Here is a 20,866-nt window from a genome sequence, read left to right on the forward strand (position 1 = left end):
GGTTGCGTGCCGCGTTTCGGCTGCCTCCGGTGATTGATGCGTTTCTCCCGGAGGTACGCAAAGAGGGAGGGGCGCCGCTGGCGGTTGGCCGAGAGCGACCAAAACATCTGCGCCGGCCGTATTAGGTGGGCATAGCCGGCGATTTTAGATTATCACCGTTGTTGGAGACACGTCCAGTAGTCTGTCGCGAAATATTTACTGGCATAATTCGTTCCTTTCAACCATGCATGGCACTTAGCTTGCGCAAATCAAAACACAGTGACGAGCGGTTGCGCGTGGTTGATGCCGCTGGCTGGCGCTTGTTCGGAACCGCTGAATAGTCATGTTCATCACCGTGAAGAGTGAAAGCGAGCGGGTCGTGAAGTACCAACCCGTGCGGCTGATGGACGAACTGGTTGTTCCGAGGGAGAAACAGCGCGGCTCGAGGTACGAACAGTGAAAGTTGCTCCCTTTTGCTACTTTTTTTTTTCTCGGGCTGCACAAGTGTGAAGATACATGCAGAGAGAGAGGGAGAGAGAAAGATACGTGTGTGTGTGTGTGTGTGTGTGTGAGAGAGAGAGAGAGAGTATGTGTGTCTGTGTGCGTACGTGCGTGCGTGCAGGCGCTCGGGCGCGCGTGTGTTTGTGTGTGTGTGTGTGTGTGTGTGTGTGTGTGTGTGTGTGTGTGTGTGTGTGTGTGTGTGTGTGTGTGTGTGTGTGTGTGTGTGTGTTTAAAACCTGATTCAAACAAAGTAACGTAATTTGGTTAAAGTCAAGTAAATAGTTTGTTCCCAAATATTGTGAACCTGTCCTGGTATTTAGCAAAAACCAATATGAATTAATTGAAATCGGACTCCAGGACGAAGGAAAAAGATGTTTGCGTTAAATTCAACTTGAGACAAAGCGTGTCAAAACACTTTTAGTGGTCATCCTACAGAAGCTCGTCAACAGAAAAATGTCAACAAAAATGAGGTAGACTTTCTATATACAACCGTCAACAGATAAATGTCAACGTGAATTAAGTAGACTTTCTACATACAACAGTCAACAGACGGGTGTCAACATACATTCAGTAGACTTTTTACAGACGACTGTGAATAGAATGTAAGAGTATGTAGGATAGCAATAAAGTTGGTAGGATGTCAACAGAACGTCTACAGAATGTAAAAAAGCATTTTTGTAAGGGCCGACTTAGTGAGCTCTGGGGCCGAATCCTCGAAAAGGACGGCCGTCATTTTAAAATCGCCCGGTATTGGCGTGAGAAAGGTATGTTTGTCTTCATTTCGGGGGCACTGCGGCGCTGCTGGGGCTGTTGCTGAGAAAAACGACGGCTCACGTTACGGTGTGTGGCCTATGGTGGGCACTTCTAAAAAAGTAAATAAAACAGCTTGTCGCATACCAAAATTGTTGAAGGATCTTACTATACTGTAGAACAGGTTTTACAGAAGCATGCGCAACGGGGTCAAAGGAAAATAAACTTCAGCATGTTTTGACAGCCAACGGCATAGTATGATTTTGATTGATTGATTGTAGGGTTTAACGCGCCGACGCAACGCAGGCGATGAGGCGCGCCGTAGTGGAGGGCTCCGGATTAATTTTGACCACCTGGGAATCTTTAACGTGCGCCGAAATTTCGTACACACGGGCGTTTTTGCTTTCCACCTCCATCAGAAAAGCAGCCGCCGCGGCCGGGAATCGAACCCGCAACTTCGTGCTCAGCAGCACAGCGCCTTAGCCACTGAGCCACCGCGGCGGGTCATGAGCGTAGTATGTACGTACACATGTCAGTAAAGACACTGCCTAATACTGCGTGCAACAAAGCATTATAAGACAATAAACAATAAAAATGCGTTTAACGTAACAAAGGCATCTACATGTGTCAATGCGAGAAAGGCTGTGGTGCGTGTTTGCATATACCGCATATCCCATCAATGAGTCTTGAGCCGAAGGGCAAAGGTTTGGCTCAGAGTGCTTGAAATCACGCATGACGAAACGGTAAGGATAGCAACAGCCACACAACAATGAGCTCACTTTCAGAAAACGCCAGAAAAAAATACTTTCAGGAAACGTAAAAGTAGCAAAAACCAGGCTTTTTTCACCACTTTGCTGGAACAAATTATATTATCTGGCCTGTATCCGTCCTGTCTCCGGCGCAGCTTGTTTTTCTTGGTGTTCTTGGTGTTTTTTCCCGTGTGTTCTACTAGTAGAATAAATGCCTTAGGCACACCCACTAGAGTCAAATGAAATGTAAAGTCCTTGTCGAAATTTTCTGGGTCAAGCTGGAAACGTGCATGTTGCAAAAAATTCAATCTTCAAGCTTATGTCCCGAGCGAGGCTGAAACTTCTTATGCAGGAAAGCTAGAGTAAACACCTTTCTTTCTTACTGCCTTATAATATATTTATCACAATGAAAGGTGAAGCCGATTCTTTGAATTCTTTGTGATCGATAAGGCTTAGTATTGGCCCTAAACATTTTGACAAAGCTTGTACGCGCATATAACATGCGAAAAAGGTGGATTAGGCTGTCCAAACTAAAGTGGCTCATTTTTAATGCATACAGTTTTGTGGTAAACACGCCTGGTCGTTTCCGCCCTAGCCCTGGCTTCAATCGCAGCCTTGGACGCGTTCGTAATTTTTTTGATATTTTTCTTGATGTTTCCATAGGCCAAAACTACGAATACTCGTCTCCCCTTTATGTTACAGGATGTTCCGGAAGCTGTAGAAAGTTTTCACATCCCCTAAGCCTCATTGAGTAATTTTTCGTCAAGTAATGGGTACTTTATGCGACACTATTCGCTCCTGACCCGCAGGCATCCTGGACTTCAGTGGTCCCCGACGCAGCGTGACCATGCACTTCATATCGAACGACCATGACGCGGGTAAAGGATTCCTTGGCTTCTACAAGCAGCTGGGCTGTCCGGTTGAAGACGGTAAGTGGAGGACCATGCAAACGAATACTCTCGTAGTAGTGGAATACTTGCTGTGTTTTTCGTATTCTTGTTGTTTGTCCCCACAACAGTCAGTACGCATGCGCGTGCCCGATGCTCTGAGCATTTACACTGAAAACGAAAGTTCACTGATTTTACGTGATGCAAACAAAATTCAGCACCGGAAGTTCATTACTTGGTCCGACGAAAAAAATTAAACGTGATTAGAATTGGGGAAAGGCCATGTAGGCGCAACAGATGTGACTAGGTCCCTGTTTTGCTTCTAGGTTTGCCCTAGAGGTTGGCTTCGTTACATGTAGCCTCTCTTATCCGATTCACTTCTGCAATACCGGCTCAATCGGGATGTCTATGAGCAACAGGATTCCCTGCACGGCCTCCTCGTTTTTACCATCCTTGGTCAAATTTAGCCTCCCTCCAGGCAATTTTTTTAACTGAACGTCTGTAGGAAAGTGCGGCATTGCCATTGTACAGTGCATCGATTTGGCGATGTAGCACACGACATATACTAGGCTTATTGCTTCCTCTTGGGCTTCATTTCACTTGTTGGAGTGTTTAAAATTGAAAAGCGTCGAAACGTTTAAGCATTTGCTCCAGTATCTGGCTAAGTTCTCCCTTGGGAGAGGTCACCTACTCTTGGAGGGCGATGGTGTTAATAGAGGCCTTTGAAACGTGGGGCGAGCGTCGCGCTGAGCTAGCACGTGCTCTTTGACCTAGGTCGGAGTATAGGAATACTTGCTGCTGACGTGTGCACTGCTGCAGGTTGGCGGTTCTTGCGCGAACGGCTGCGACGCGTAGAGGTAGGGCGAGTCGGTGCTGGCGAACCGACTGGCGGCATGTCACGGCGTTGTGCATACTCGCCTTTTCTTCTCGCAGGTAGGGAAGGCTGTGGCGAAGTTGAGCATTCTCGCCAACCACCCGCTGGTTGTCGAGATATTTAGAATGGGTACCGGCTGCAGTGGATGCCCATTTGGCTCCTTGTTTGGTATGTTCAGGTAAAAACTGCTTAGAGGAGTACCTTTTATGTTGCTGTTCCTTCTTGGGAGTGCGGCTTGGGCAGACCTTGCTAATGGTGAGGTGGGGTGTATCGTTACAGTCAACAGAGTTCGTCGTAGAGCTACACTCGATATTCTCGCTGTGAGGGCGGCCGCGTTCACTCCACACGTTCTGGGAGGGGCTTAATTTGGCCACGTCGCCGAGGCTGTGGCAATTGGAGCAAACAAGCCTCTTGGGGCAATATTTGGCTGCACGGAGAAGTTTTATGTAGTACTTCACGGTTCTGGCAAGAGTCGGGGAATTGAAGGTCAGACACGGTCTGATGGTCTGACTTTCCAGTCTTTTGCACCTTTAGGATCCCAGCTTATTCATAATCGCCGCCAGCTAAGGGCGGTCTCATTGCAATCAGACGCGTCGATGTGTATGCCACCGCGTACGGCATTTTTGTCGCAGGGGATTATATTAATTACTACTTATATTTCTTATTTTTTCATTCCGGCGGAGGAACAAATGGTCGATCTTGGTCAACCTGTCTATGCACCTTGTCATAGAGAGCAATATACGCAGCATCGCAAAAGGGACAGCGGGTATTTCTGCGAGTGCCGCACTTGGAGCAGTTCGTCCTATTATGGAAGTGGTTGTGTGTCGAGGAATCTGCCTAACGCAAATTTTGGCCAACAGTCGCAGCTGCGAGGTGCATTTACACCGACTGACCCTGTCTCCTCGTGTTGATCTTCTCTTCTTAAGCGGCCGGGGACGCTGCCAGCAATCTCCAGCCTCGCCTATTTCAGTAACGTCCGAACCTTGCGGAGGGTCAGCAGTGTCATCGACGTCCTCGTTGTCGTCCTTCTTCGTAAGGCTCTGATGGAGTGGCGGTTGGTATACAGTCCGATCGATCGCCGCTGCATATTAAGTGCCACAAATTCCAAAAGGTACCTGCTGTGAAGTGGACGCATTTCATTGGCTGTAGCCGGTGAATCCTCTTTGTGGGGAGGCAGGCTGGTTTGTCATCCGCACCGGCCGCCGCGAGGACGGTAGCTGCTGCCGGTGGCGAGCTGGTGGATCGTGAAACCCGCAGTTTTAGGCGTAAGGAGCGTCTTAGCTGGTATCCACGTCGATGTCGACGGTTTCGGCCGCCGTTTGTGAATGGATAGCGACGCAGATGAATTAGTCAGGAGACAGAACTTGCGGGAATAATCGGCGTTATCCAGACTCAAGTACGTCGCGTCAAACATCGATGACGCCAGGACGACCATCATCATCACAATACGAGAAGGCTAACAAAGCAAGCTTTCCTGTGGAGCTTGGTGGTGTACCCACCGCTGGAAGCCTACGGTGTGCGTGCCATCTCTCACGGCTGCGGGCTCTGATAAGCGGTACTTCGGCGTACCCCCTCGGTCATCCCAAACATGGTGTCAGAAGTGGCCGTAATTCAACGGTTCCACGGTAGTCCGTAGTTCCACCCCATACTCCCGTCACGAAACAACTGCAGCAGTTGCCGCCGCCGCGCCGCAGCTCCGTCAGCTACGCCCACCGTCACCGCTGGACCTCGACAACCGCGCCACTTGGACTTTGTGGCTGCTCCAGTAGGAAAATGACACTTTCGCCACTGCCCACTACATAGCAACGCCGAAGGTTCATATGCGTAAAACTTTAGTGTATGGGTCCGTAAGAACATGTCGCTCAGGTCGAGCTTAAAGACATTGCCACCGTCAAAAAAATATTCATTCACCGCCTAACGAGCTGTACGAAAGGGCCCGCTTTCACCGCCGTGCCAGAGTGAAACTGCCGATTCCATCTGCACGGCTCTACGGTCAATGTTAAAACGCTGTAACTACGCGTCGCAGGAGGCTGGGTCTGCAACTGCTTCTTGAAGCCCCGCGACTGCTTTGTCCTCGGCCTGCTCTACCGCAACCTCTCAGATAAACTCTGCCGAATACTGAAGCTCACCTTGAAAGAAGCCCTTAGTAAGTGCGTCAACACGAAGACGCACTCGCCTTCGCTGGCCGTTGACGCCGCACTATTTTCGAGGGTAAAATAGGTCCCCGGACAGACCCAACCGGTGGTTATTTCTGCGGGCGTTCTTCGCATGAGCGGGCAGACTGTCGGGCCTGACAGGTCCCCTGCAATTTCTGCAGCAATAAGGGTCATTTCGAAATTGTCTGCGTGAAGAAAAAATGCAACTCCAAGCTAATACAATGTTCAGCAAGCTCCGTTGAGCATCAAGCCTTGGCAGAGAACCATGTGAACGCAAAGTTCGTCCAAGTACTCGCGAATGGCTCCCCACTGTTGTTCAAGGTGGGATCGGGTGCCAAAGTTCCCATCCCAAGATCATTTTCCGGCGTTCCCGGAAACTTTCATGTCCCTGAAGGCGAGCTCAAAGGTCCTAGTAATCATACGTTGTCTGTCCTGGGTACATAACAAGCCACGTTCACGTGTAAGGGCAAGTCCGTGGAGCAGAAACTAGCGACCAAAACGGTTCCCTTGCTAGGCTTCCCCACAAATCAGGCCCTGGGTTCTTTTGACCATGTCTCAGGCTCACCGGAGGCATCCGTAGCGCTGCTCTTAGACCCTGGCTTCATCGAGAGTCCGGCAACGTTGCCGAAGTCTACACGATCCGTATGACACCCGGGATGGCGCCATTTTCGCTAAGTGCACCTAGACATCCTTCTTTACCTTTTCATTAGCCCGTAAAGAAAAAGTCGATAGTATGGAATCATAGGGGCTTGTCCGCCGCATTTATACTCCGACAGAGTGTTAGGCTGGACTGGTAGTTGTACCAAAAGGCAATGGAGATTCCAGATTACAGGATCTGTGTAGATCTCTCTCAGCTTGCGAAGGCTGTTCTTCACAAACGCCACAAGCTACCAACTGTGAAACAATGCGTAGACTTGTTTGGAGATGCCAAGTTTTTTTCTAAGCTAGATGCTAAGTAAAGTTTCCACCAGGTCATGCTGTCTCAAGAGTGGCAGTTGTACACAACGTTCATTACCCTTCTGGTCGCTACTACTTTCTCTAGCTGTCATGCGGCATTACATCTACACCTGAATATTTCCAGAAACCAATGTCCTGGATACTCGAGGGTCAGGCCGGCGTATTATTATCGACAACGTCCTTCCTTTCGGCAAGTTTCGTAAAGAGCATGAACACTGCCTTCAGCATGCCCTCTCACGGCTCTGCAAAGAAACATCACGCTCAACCATGATAAATGTTCCTTTGGCAGCAAGTGTTAAAGGAGCCATGAAGAGAAAATGCAAGTTGGTTTTATTCGAAAGATTTCGTGTTTTATAGTGCCCCCAGCGTTTGTCCGGATACAAACGGTGATTTATTCACTGAGAAATTAAACAATTTAGGTTAAAATTTTGATTTTCCCGCTCAATCGTGCGTTTTCGTGGTCCCAAATGACATCACAGGAACCGACCGCTCTGCAGCCTAGAATACCTTCATTCACGCATCCGCCGTACAGGGTAGAGACACGTATACGCTGGCGCCGCCATTTTCGGTTGCTCGCTCGCCGCCGAAGCAAGTCATTGTGTCAAAACCGCGCTAAAATTATCGCCGCAACGCGGTTTACTGAAGAAGTTTGAATCATATTGTCTGTTTCGGATTGCTAGGTCTCGTGGGAAACGAAAAGAATAACGCGTTGAGCCCGTTGGCCCAATTGCGGCGGCGCGGGACCGTTCAAAGGTTGTATCCACCCTGTACAGCGGTGTTGGTTTGTTCCCGCGTTTCTTTACGTTCCGTAACCTAGATGGCGCCATCATACCGTGGCAAGCGTTTGGTTTGTTTTTGCCCGCATTTAAACCTGGCTTGTTTTTGTTCTGGGAGAAAATATTCGTTCCCTGAAACAGTGCTCGCTCGACAAATGGGGTCACGTAAGACACCGTTGCTTGCGTCAATCGGCCAGTGTCGTCTGAGACAACCCCAAGCCCCGTAGTGCTGTGCAGCTAAACGAAGCATGCTGTGCGCAGTACGAACAGCAGAACGCATCAGTACTTCTATGTTTACATGTGCTTTCGTAACTTCCACTGTTTGTCCCATCATTCTTATTGCTTTGTAAAGAATGTGCCCTAAATTTAAGCGCAAATCGCTCGTTCGTCTAGTTTGTAAGCTCTACCTAGTTTGCGTCTGCTTCTGCCAGCCTCCGCCAATCGCAGAGCTTAGCTCATGTGACATCATAGGTTCTGTTGCGGGAAATGAGCTGGTGGGTCACATGACCATTCCCGTTTTTCCTAATTATGTAGCTTATTTGAGCGAAGTTTAAGTTAAAAGTGGTGTCAGTATGATTCTAACGAGACAATCTTTTGAATGAACCAAACTTGTGTTTTCTCTTCATGGCTCCTTCAAGTTCCTTACAGTCGTAGTGAGCGCTCAAGGGATTTCACCCGACCCCAATGAAGCAGCAGTCATCAAGCGTATGCCAGGTTCTGAAGGTCTCTCTTGCGTTCGTCGTCTACGGGTGCTTGTGAATCATGTCGGACGTTTATTTCCGAATCTCTCTGACGTCACTTCTGCTATTCGAATCCTGCTGCTGAAAGACTCTAAATGACGTGGGGCGCTGCGAAGTTGGCGCGGCTCACTCAAACTCACTGAATTTTTTTTTTTCGAATCACCACTCACTCATACTCAGACTCAATGCTGAGCAGCACATCTGCGCTCTCTCAAACTCACACTCACATTGAGCGCAAAACTTACAACTCACTCGGACTCAAAACTCAAAATGTGCTCAGAACTCAAAATGTACTCAAACTCAAAATGTACTGAAAACTCAAAATGCACTCAAAACTCAAAATGCACTCAAACTCAAAAATGACTCAAAAGTCCAAATGTAATCAGTAACCAAAATGCACTAAACTTCAAAGTCTACTCAAACTCAAAATGAACTCAAAACTCAAAATGTACTCAAAACTCAAAATGTACTCAAACTCAGAATGGACTCAAAACTCAAAATGTACTCAAAACTCAAAATGTACTCAAACTCAAAATGTACTCAAACTCAAAATGTACTCAAAACTCAAAATGTACTCGAAACTCCAAATGTACTCAGAACTCAAAAAGTACTCAAACTCAAAATGGACTCAGAACTCAAAATGTACTCAAAACTCAAATGAATTCAGAACTCAAATGGCCTCACAACTCTCTCGTGCTAGGAATTTACTCGAGCTCAGATGGACTCTGATTTCATTAGCATTCAGTCTTTTCAAATTCACGCGTGGTAAAAATATTACGGGTGCAAATTGGTGAGCTCAAACTCTTGCATTCGACACGGCACGACACCGTAGCTCCTGTGAGGTCGGAAACAATTTTCGTTGCAGATTTAATACAGCTATACCTGCTGCCCATGATGACTAGCGCTGGTTGCAAGCAATTGTACGTATATATTGAATACCAAACTCTTGATGTAGGCTCCATGTTCGTGTTCATGACAGAGGCGGCCCAGACTCGATGGTGTGCTGGGTCCCTGGGTCGGAACAACCCAGATTGGTCGAGGGGACGTGCGCTCACTGCTCCGTTCATTTACGTTGATGCTGTTTAGGGCTACGGTTCCGTGCATTCTTGCTCTGCATCCTGGAAAAAACGCCGTGTGTCAAAGCGAACTGTCCCCGCGAATCTCTGAAGCGCGAGGCGTTCAAGGATATGCCTTTGCTTTTTTAATGCGTAGCATTCTTTGCCGAGTACCCCCTTCCCGCTCTCCCCGCCAGGATCGTGTGACGCCCTGCATTTACACAAAAATGCAGATATCACGGAAGTTCAACCTGTAATCATTATAAAAGTGTAAATGTAGGGCATTGATCAAACTAAATGTTAAAAACTAAAGAAAAAATAATAAGAAAAAATATCGAAAACGGTGAACCGTGTAACACGGGAGTCATGGATAGTCTCAGATTGGGTTAAAATTCAGAGAGATGTGGCGCTAAAGAATGTGGGGTATCAAATTGAGGGCCTCAAGGAGGGAAATCGCGTGGGACAAACAAAAAAGTGCCTCGTTGTTTGCTGAGGCACTTGTATTAGTTTTTATTAGCATTTGCTAGGTGGGATGAGCACTCGTAGCTCCGAAAAGACCACGCTATCGTTGTAAGCAACTACCGCCACCGTTCCCAGCTGCTAACTTCCTGCATACACGCGCGTGCGTGTGCGAGTGCGCGTGCGAGTGCATGTGCGCGTGCGCGTGCGTGTGTGTGTGTGTGCGTGTGTGTGTGTGTGTGTTGCGTCAGTCATCTGTTCTTTCATTGTGTTTGACATGTAGTCGTTGGAAAACTGCAGAGCCCGAGTTAATACTTTTCCTTTACATTGTTATCATGTGTTAGTTTTGATATCATGCGCTGATTTCTTATTCTAATAAAATCGGTTCGAGCGAACACACAAACTGTGCTTGCTTATTTTTCTGAACTGTTTTACTTCTGTCGCAATGTCTGTTTATATCTTGGTGGGTCTGTTGCTTCTCCATCTCCTACACTCTAGCGAGGAGTTAATGTCTCACATGTAATTGGCCAATTCTGGATTCGAGTGCACGTTGGTACACTGTGGGAAGGAAACTAGGGACACGAAACGCAGCCGCAAGGCTTATTCATAAACAAATGTGAAATTCGCCTTTCTGATAATCTCTGATGGCCCCTGTTACCTATGGTCGTCCACAATTTCCAGGACACCATATGTGTCGAAGGAGTTGCTTGTTTGTTCGGACACGGGGAAATGGAGGAAGTAACGTTTGAATGGCAGATATTAGCAAAGAGTTTTTGAGTCTGGTGAAGTAGGTTCGAGAGCTTGACATGGCTTTTGTTTTTACCCCATGCCATCCTGCCTCGATGATTCAGCAATTAAACGGCAATATTTTTATTACTATATACCGCATTGATGGACATCTCTGAACAAACCTTCGCATGTATATAGCACAACTGCCTTACGGGTTGGCCAGGAATTTTGGTTAAACCCGACCCAGCAATTAAAGAAAGATACCTTTTGCTGTATCCTCATAACTATAACCAGAAAGCATTTTTATATTTGTCCCACGTGATCCCCCTCGACGAGACCTTTAATTTGATACCCCACACACCCTAGCAAAATCTTAAAGAAATTCATACCAGTCAAACTAACCATGACTCTTATGACTGTAACGTCGTCGAAAGCTGCTACTTTCATTTGATACCTTACACGCCTTAGCGTCATCAGTTTGGCTTTTCACCCAATTTAATGCGGTCATTATTTTGTCTTAAGGGGTGTTGCCCAGTCAATTCAGCTAATTCATTTGAAACAGCGGAAGGGACAGCCCCCGCCCCCTTTCCCCCCGGCTCTTACCTCATCATTTGTGACCCCTAGTATATCAAGCCGTTAACAGTAGCAGGCGAACAACCAGCAAGCAAGCGCCGCCGTGTGCTTTCTCACCACACTTTCCAACCCTCTTAGTGGATCCATCAGGAGAAAAAGTTAAGACAACCCTTTTTTATGACCTCACCAGTCAATTATCACTCACGCGCCCAGCCACGAAAACTTCGTAGACAGCAAGTGCCTAGGGTCACGAAAATTCAACAACAAACTAAAAAAAATCAGACACCCCCTCCCTCCCAACCAATCATGCGGATCGCGAATGGTGCCGTACCCGCAGGTAACCTGAATTCCTAGCCCACAGCGACGCATGAAACTTAACATCCAACCAAAGCTGCCTGCTAGGCTACTCATATGTACTCCACCTCAAAATGGACTCAAAACTATGTACTCAGAACTCAAAATGTACTCAAACTCAATATGTACTCAAACTCAAAATGTACTCAAACTCAAAATGTACTCAGAACTCAAAATGGACTCAAACTCAAAATGTACTCAGAACTCAAAATGTACTCAGAACTCAAAATGGACTCAAACTCAAAATGGACTCAAACTCAAAATGTACTCAGTACTCAAAATGGACCCAGAATTCCCAGGCCTCAGGCGTACTCAAACTCAATCGGACTCAAAGTCAGTCGGGCTCACTTTGCTCAAACTCATTCAAGCTCAAACTCACCATGCCACGCTAGCCTCGCGCTCACTCAAACTCTAACTCACGCGTGAGTTTGAGTTCAAATGAGTCTGAGTGAGTGGACTCATGAGTGAGTTTGCGGACCTCTGGCCTCGTTCGCCACCGCCTCAATGGGATATGAGTGGCCAGTGTAGGCGGGCATACCGGCCGCTCGAGCCATTAAAAGCATTTTTTGTTGCATCGGTGACAAATCATAAAAGGCAAAGCCAGCCTGCGCGGTCAGAGAACCGTTGCCGGAGTCGGACATGACTTGGAGGCGTAAAAGCTACCGTTGCCAGCGTAAATGCGCGTAGCGCCAACCGTTTATTCTGTAGACCGCACCGATGCCGCGAACCTACTTTGTGACGCAGGGGCTACGGCACGAAAAGTACAAGGTAAACGGGAGACAGAAAATCTACCTTTATTTACTTATTTCTCAGCCAATAAAACATCGTTGCTCGTCGAACAAGAGACGAGAGAGCTATGAGATGTATGATCTTTCAGTCAAAACAAAATTTAATACACCCTTTAGTGTCCCTTTAAGGTCGTTAGAGCTTAAAGCGTAATGCGAACGTAAAGCCAGACCGTAAGCCAATACACCACTTTAGGAACGCGCTGCTCTGCGGGTATGTAACACTGCATAGTTTTTCTTTGCACACACGACGCGGGGACCTAACTGTAGCTGATTCGCTGCAACAATCCTCTAGCACAGCCGACGGCTAAGGCATCGGGGTGTGCCATTATTGTAGCGCAACAACCTATGTTATGCGTCTCAACTACGACGCCAATAACACAAGCCATGGAATGCGCCCAGGCCGGCCTCCCCAGCTGGCCGGTGGTGGGCCTCCGCATCCAGACGTGGCCACCAGGCGCCAACAGCACCAGCAGCCCAGCTGCGACCGGCTGTACGCACTCGAGGAGTTCGAGATCGAGAGCCCGGGCCACCCGGGGGTGTACAGGCCGGGCCTCGACTGCCGCTACTTCATCCGGAGGCACAGCGACGCCGTCTGCGGCCTCCTGGTCACCTTCGACGCCTTCGAGCTGGAGTACAGCCCGGGCTGTCACAACGACTACCTCGAGCTGGGAGGACACAAGATATGCGGCCAGGTGCCCGCTGGGAAAACCAGTGAGCACATTTGTATACTATAACAGCACACGCGTCATGTATCGGCGACACGGGTTATTTTGCCGGAACATATCGCTGGCAGCCAGCGCGGGTGAAGGGTCGTTAGAGACAGGATGACAGTAAACGTAGAATTTCCCCCTTTGTGACCGTAGGTGGCCGTGACTGTCCCACGCTGACGTCCGTTGGACATGTGCCGGCCGTGGGGCCGAAGAAACGCAGGACTTGCAAATTGGCTGTTGCCAGAACGTTTGACCAGCGTCGACTGGCGTATTCCGCTTTCCAAACAACAAAAAAAAGTAAATGACTATACATGACTATTCAAACTCATTCGATAGTATATGGGTGTAGACCGAAGGGACCGAACTTGAGAATGGCAAAGCTTTTGTCATTATTCTTTTTGAATCCTTATAAAAAGGCAGTACGGAGTACCGGATAGTGCTATTCGATTTCCATCATTTCTCCCAGTGCGCGTCCAAGCTTGCTCTTGTGCTGCAAAATGTTCTCGAGATTTCCTTTTATTTAAATTCCACCTTGTTCAACACACACACACACACACACACACACACACACACACACACACACACACACACACACACACACACACACACACACACACACACACACACACACACACACACACACGCACGCACGCACGCACGCACGCACGCACGCACGCACGCACGCACGCACGCACGCACGCACGCACGCACGCACGCACGCACGCACGCACGCACGCACGCACGCACGCACGCACGCACGCACGCACGCACGCACGCACGCACGCACGCACACACGCACACACACACACACACACACACACACACACACACACACACACACACACACACACACACACACACGCACTCACATGCGCACGCACACACACTCGCACACGCAAGCACCATTCAAAACCTTAATCGTATCATGATCTCAAACTGCACTGAAAAGCCAAAGTTGAAGCTAAATAATCTTCATATAGGCGCCGATTTTGGAAATAGGCATTTATAGGCACTTATAGGCATTTATACACCAACAGAAGAAATAGGCATTTATAGGTATTATAAAAATGGCTGGCGATTACGATACTCCCCAATACGAACTTTGCGCGCAGCGCGAACTGCAGTCTTCTCGGTCAAGGCGGATAGCTGCTGTGTCTGAGGAAGCGATCGCGTCATCAGCGAGCGCACGGCGGCGCGCGCTACTCCGCCGTTATCTCGCAGCGCGCCGCGGCGCCGCCGAGCATGTTATCGCGAGTCGTGTTTGAACCTCCCGCGCAAATGTCAGGTAGTTCGGATGAGCCACGCAACGAGGAGAACGACGAAGGACCGGAAGGACCGAAGTACGTGCAGCACGCAGCGCGTACTGGGCTTCTGTGCCTTTTGCGAACTTGAAATAACAAGACGCCCCGCTTTCATGGATCCCTGGTTTTGCCTTTCCTTTCTCGGGCGTCACTAGACGCCAAGGGTGGTTTTCACCCACGCATCCGGCGCGGCCTCGGCATAATGCCCTCCCACGCACACTTTCGCCACACTTTCCTCCTCCATTTTCTTTCCGTCTTCGGTGTCCCCTTCGTTCGCTCGGTAACAAGTCACACGGCGCCGTCAAACTACAGTAGCGGGCAGCAAAGTGCTGCGCACTGAAACACCACAATAGCCCTTAACCTCTCATTTATTATCATATATCAAAGTGGGGCGATAGGAACGCAAGGAATAAAATTGGCATTTGCGTAATAGCCGGTCTCTAGACATCCCTTACACAGCGAAAAACCAATAACGCATCCAGTACAAATTTTGGTCTACTTGCGTGGTTTATCTACTTTTAGAGAGTTAGAGAGCAGCTTTTAAGCGCCTCCTCTTGTAGCTCCGCGTCGCAGTCGGCCTTGGTGTAACCGAGCTGACGAAGAGGACACCGAAAATAGGCGAGGTAGAGCGAGCAGGAAAGCGGAGGAGGAAAGTAAGGGGAAAGTGTGATAGGAAGGGCGGTATACCGAGGCCGCGTGAGACATGCTTGGCGTAGGCAATGCGCTGCGAGAGAGAGCCATAGTTGCGTGCGCCGTCCTGTGGTCGTTAATGGCGCGATCACTTTCTAAAACGCAGCAGCTATGCGCCGTCACCGAGAAGACGCTGCAGTTAGAGCTGCGATCAAATTTCGCATTTGGGAGTATAATAATTGTCAGCCATTTTTTTTCTCTGATGAGAGAGAGAAAAAAACCGACCGAAAAGAATCTACTGACGATATTTTTCCTGCTACGTTGGTGTCGTTCGTTTAGGCTAGAGATCTTCGGCGAGGGAGACCAGTAACGAAAACATTAAAACGAGGCTAAATCCCATCCTTTGTTGCTATCGTTTATTCTTTATTATTATTGTGGACATGAACAGTGCTGGGTACAGCGCGCCACCCCGGGCGCGGCTGCATGACGTTTTTTTTTTTAGCCCGATAACGTACGCTTTCCAATGGCTTACCGTGTTTAAGAATTCATGGTAAGTGGGTAACCTTGAACTTAATAAAGGATGGGAGTGTAATGCAGACGTCCGCATGGTGGGGCAAGGCAAGTGCCCCTTTCCCCGACTTCGAAGTAGAGACTGGAAATTGCTGTAGTTTCATTTTGCTAATCCGCTACTTGGTTTGTTCAATGCCGCAAGGACTTGATCACTTTGTACGCTCCCACTGTTTACCCCATTTTTAAAGAAATTTCTGGGAACGTTCTTGGTATTGAACACAGATAGACATAGTCTGGCAGCGCTGCACAATGGATGTCGGGAATTTTCGGAATGTGAGATCATTACCCAAATCGTGTCGATATTGAAGCTCTGTCTCGTTCCCAGCGCATTTCGGTGGTGTCCTGTTTGCTGCGGTGATTGAACAAAATATTTAGTATACACAGCGCACTCACGGTCATGATACTTTGGACAGTGGCCCGCTGCGTTAGCAAAGAAATTAGAAATGGTGGTGCTCGTTTTTGCAAAGAGCCCTGCCGTCATACGTTGTCGTTCGGAGGATTTCCCTCTGGAAAATACGTTTAGTAGGTTGCCACTATAATAACTCCGCCCGCAGTAAACCGAAATGAAGTTATAATTTGCCTGTTGAAGAAAGCCGTCAACTTCGTCCGGATCCGGGGGAGAGTGGGGGGGGGGGGGGGATTTTTTCCTATGCACACCCGACGCGTTTGCAATAATAGGCAACTTTTATTTCCCCATATAGTGTGCGTGGTGTGTCTCACTGTGCTCGCGTGTGCAGAGCAAGTGCCGCTGCGGGACTTCCAGACCGCGTTCCGGTTTCACTCGAACGAGGCAGTGGAAAACCGGGGCTTCATGCTGCGCGTGCGCCAAGTGGCCTGCGGAGCCGAAGGTGGCAGCGACGGGAGCCCGCAGTATGACAAATCCGGTGCGCCGTGCATCCACCCACACCACCCGGCCCTGGGAGCGGCGCCACCACCAGGTGGCCACCCCCTGGGGCCGGCCATGTTTGCACCGTCTGGAGAACCCGCCTTCTATCCACCATCTCGGGGCCTGCCGGGTAAGCGTTCCTAGCAGTAAGGCACATGCTTGAACATTGCAGGTGAAGTGACATGCATCCTACTATTCATTTGTTTTGCCCGAACATTCATTTTCAAACACAATCTGATGCACAGATGGCGCATCACAGGACGCGTGAAGCGACGAGCTCCTCGGGAACTGTTCTCAAAAGCACCATGCCACGGCACAAGAGAGTAATCAGTTGAGCAGCAACACTTTCGGAAAGCCAACTCTAGAATATTGCTCGAAGCGCATAGGCTCTAAACGTGCATTTTGTTGTTTTGTTTTTTCTCTGCCCGCGGGGCTCCATTGTCGTGATCCATCTCTTGCCTGCCTCTGTTTCTTCACTGCTCCGCAGGTGGCGCCCCTCCAAGTCTGGGAGCAGCTCCTCTCGGTCCTCCTTCGATTTACCCGTCACCGCCTTTGTTATCTGGACCTGGCCGGGCCCAGTGTGATAGAGCTTTCAATGAGCCATACTTCGAATTGCGAAGCTCCGACCTTGGTACCGGAGACCTCGACTGCAGGTCAGCATACGTGCCACACCAAATGCGAATCCGAATGGAGAAACATTTCTTATAGATAAATCATCACTCTGACACCAAACTGGGATAAGCATGCTGAGCTTACATATCTCAACAGTAAGCGTGCTTACACGCATAATTTTCATAATTATTGCGTTACTCCACTTGTATCGACTCTGAGAGCCAGAGCTTGAAAGCCTGTAATAACAGCTCCGAGGGGTAGCAATAAAGGGTCAGGAAAGCCCCAGTAGCAATTACTTAAAGCCCTTTGAGACAGCAAACAAACTTTGAGACAGCAAACAAACAGCGCGTGCACTTGCACATGGAACTCATGCGTATGAGCGTAAATTAGATTCCATCCACAACCACGCTTCAAGCTTCATCATGTCAAACTACTTGCGTAAAACCAGCATCACTGAATTGAATAAACACTCAACCTTCCGGGTCTCGAATCACGCTGTGTCATCTCGCGTCTCTGCATGCTATCACCCAATAGCAAGACACCCTCGACTACACATCCCGCCTAGAATCTCTCCGCGCCTCAACCACACCAGACCAATCACGCAGATTCGTTGCCGCACTCCTGTGATGAAGGATTATTTTTTTCCGACGATGTGGAACAGTATTGCTTCGACCGCAAGTCCTTCCTCGAAAAACGGACAATTCATTAGAGAAAGAAGGTTTTACTAGGAACCCTGTTACTAATAATTCTTAGCCATGTGTACCGCTTGCTTGCATTTTTTTCTGGCTGTAAATTTTGAATATTGCTTCTTTCTGAGCGTTGTTTACATTGTTTTTTCGTACACCTTTTTTTCTCTTTTCTCTTCCTTTTTGTGATAAAGCGCTTCTCAAACATTGTTTTGCCCGGCCTTATGTAATGCCTCCGGGCCTTTACGGCTTCAAGAAATGAAATGAAAAATTAACGTAGCGTTTACACCAAGTTTCAATTTCATAATAGGTTGGGACGATTCACCGTCGTGCCTGACTTTCGCTATGCGTGTGTCTATAAATCACATTCTGCCCTCATCTGCCATCGAATAATCTGCCCTCGATTCTCTACTGCGGGAAAAAAACTGTCGCTAGCTCCCTGTGTCGTATACGGCATGGAGGCAAGCTTTATGAATTGTGACAATTTACTACGTATGAGTTTTCCCCAGCTGCAGTAACACAGCTTTCCTGCAGAGAGATGAGGCGCTAGGCTGTCGCCTTCTGAGCTGGCCCTAGTAACCCTTCAGAACATGCCGCATTCCCCTACACCAATTTCTAACACGAAAGTGTTTTATTCCCGGTACGCAAAGATTTCTCTGACGTCACATCCGTCACGGAAGTGACGCCAGTACAACGAAGCAAGCGACCTGTAAAGGGTGCACCCCTGCACACAGAGTCTTCTTGCGGGGAAACAACCTTTAGAACTGAAGAGTACGTTATACTTAGGGTTGTTTGTTTTCGGGTGTTATATTTTAACACGAAAGTTTTTTATGCCGGGATACACCAAGATTTCAGTGACGCCATATCCGTCACGAAAATGGCGCCAGTACACCTTTGCCGAAGCGACCCGCCAGCAGGACGTCGCTCACTAAGCACACCACCAAGACAGCCGCCGACCCGCAAATCATGCTCAGCCGCAGATTTCGCTGCACATTTCACTTTCGTGTTTTACCGATTCCTCTGACAGAGGAATCAACCACAGTTTTTTTTTTTTGTTATGCCTGTCCCCCTTCCTACGAAGAGGCCAATTTCGACGCGCCACTGAATGACACCCCGTTCACGTGTTCCCTGCATTACCGAAGCATGTATACGTTACTTATGAAATATTTGAAAAATCCCGCAACGCCACAAACAACCTATTGTTGGAAGGCGGTTTGAAGAGAAAGAAAATGAGGCACATTCAAAGCATTAACGCGCTAGTTGGCTGCTCCTCAAAATAATGACTCCGCTAAAATGTATTTCGCCCGACATTCTTATTGCTTTCGTAGCACAGGAAAGGCCATCTAATGACACAGGGGCTGCTTAAAACGAAGGCCTAGGTTTAAGGTTTATTGCTTCCTGGTATTTGAATATTTCGATAGGCTGGGTGGATAGACGAGATGCGGCTCCAGAAGAGGCAACCTGATAAAATGGCCCGTGGCCAAAGGGGGAAATTATACGCGCGCCTGCTTCCTTCCCTGCAAACCCCTGCCACGTAACGCCTTTCCCTCTCTCCCCGTCCTCCCGCCCCCTACGCGGTTCCCCTCCACTCCCACTCCTCTAATTGGTGATGCAATGAAGGTTCGCCAATTCAATGCAGTTTTCCAGCGTTGTCTGGCTCCCGCACCATCTGTCGGGAACTTTAGTTTCTGTGACCCGACATCTTCGGTTGTAGTGCTGGCTGTTGTTAGCTCGCCTCACTTCGGCACTGTTTTAAACGCGTTTTCCTTCCCTAAAAACCAATACAGCGTGCAGTCTTAATACGAAATCATTGGTACTTTCGGTTATGCACCCAAATATTGGCTCAGGTATACCTGAGGTTTTCTTTGCGCCGAATCACGTTAACATGTAAGAGCCACAACAGCAGTGTCCATAGTTTGGAATGGTGTTTATTGCAGACACTTCGTATTCAGCATTTCTTCCCCCGATTTTTCTCCGGTGGTTCAATCGAGTGACAGACGGGCCAAAATTTTTCCGTTTTGTATACATAGCGCATGAAATCATCGCACGTTTGAAGTGTATTCATATGACGTGCCCCACATAGCCATACCGCGCACGCAATCTGTTCTTTTCTTTGAAACTGGGAATTCGCGCCGTGCACAAGAACCAGAATGGTATAAATGAACGGGAAGAAACGTGCATGCATGAGTCTGCGATTGCGAACGTTTAGATTAATTGTCTGGTTTCTTGAGTCTTCTTCTCAAACCTTGTTTTCGCACGGTCATATTTATTGTCCGGAATTCTCATGCATGTATAACGTGTTCGACGCAGTATTACGACCCACACAACGCTGTGCCGTACACGGCCGTTCCCACGAGGCTTTCAAAAAGGGTTACCGTGTTCTCTACCAAATGCGAGAGAGAGGCAGTAAAAGATGCACGGACACCGCCGTGCCACGTGTCGTGAGAAGTGTGATGTGGGTGCAGGTTCATCGTGCGCCGCCACGGCACGGACAAGTGTCGCCTAGAGCTGCTGTTCGTTCGTTTCGATGTGGACTGCAGCCAGGACCAGTTCCGCGTCCAGGACGTCCAGATATGCGGCAGGCTGGACCACTACTCCACGCGTGAGTGCTCGCTACGGCGCTACGCTGGGAGTCGGTGAAAAACACTGTCGGCATACAAAGTGTGCTTGCTTATTCTTAAGCCGAAAGTGGGATACTGCATATCTCACAATTGCTGGGTGAAAATAGATGCTTGCCACAGAAGAAATTTTCCAGCGGCAGGGGCCGTATGTGTCCGCGTCGCAGTGACCATTCCGTCCATTTAAGCTATTTTGCAGTGCGCGACAGCTAGGGGCCCGCTGAGATCTGCAGCTCAAACGTTAACAGCTCTCAGACTGCGAGCGTAGGAGGCCCTTCTTGATTCAGGAGCTTGCATGAGTGTGTTGTAGCGGTTATCGTTTAGCTGAACGTGGTAAGACTTTTAATGCTCCGGTTCACATCCTAATCGCGAGCCTATTCTGGGGCGCGTTGCTCTATACAGTCGGCAGCCCAAAAGTAAAAATCTCTAGTATTGAAAGTACATAAGAGATCAGGAATGGCACCATGCGGCGTTGAATAACGGCTTTATGACATTGACCATCGCCACGTATATGTATATGTATGTA

At 48.5% G+C, this 20,866-nt stretch overlaps 1 protein-coding gene across 1 annotated transcript in view; it reads left to right on the forward strand.

Moving 5' to 3' along the window:
- The window catches only part of LOC144179414 (uncharacterized), a 204,755-nt gene that overhangs the window by 156,500 nt on the left and 27,389 nt on the right, over positions 1-20,866 (forward strand). Inside the window, exons 20-24 of the mRNA XM_077707767.1 lie at positions 2,789-2,908; positions 12,727-13,038; positions 16,276-16,554; positions 16,912-17,077; positions 20,188-20,324. Coding sequence (XP_077563893.1) covers positions 2,789-2,908; positions 12,727-13,038; positions 16,276-16,554; positions 16,912-17,077; positions 20,188-20,324 — 1,014 coding nt within the window. The remainder of the gene's footprint in view (positions 1-2,788; positions 2,909-12,726; positions 13,039-16,275; positions 16,555-16,911; positions 17,078-20,187; positions 20,325-20,866) is intronic.

The sequence above is a fragment of the Haemaphysalis longicornis genome, unplaced genomic scaffold (genome assembly GCF_048455015.1).
Source record: "Haemaphysalis longicornis isolate Haplotype H1 unplaced genomic scaffold, Haemaphysalis longicornis Haplotype H1 scaffold_1, whole genome shotgun sequence".
NCBI classification, from domain to species: domain Eukaryota; kingdom Metazoa; phylum Arthropoda; class Arachnida; order Ixodida; family Ixodidae; genus Haemaphysalis; species Haemaphysalis longicornis.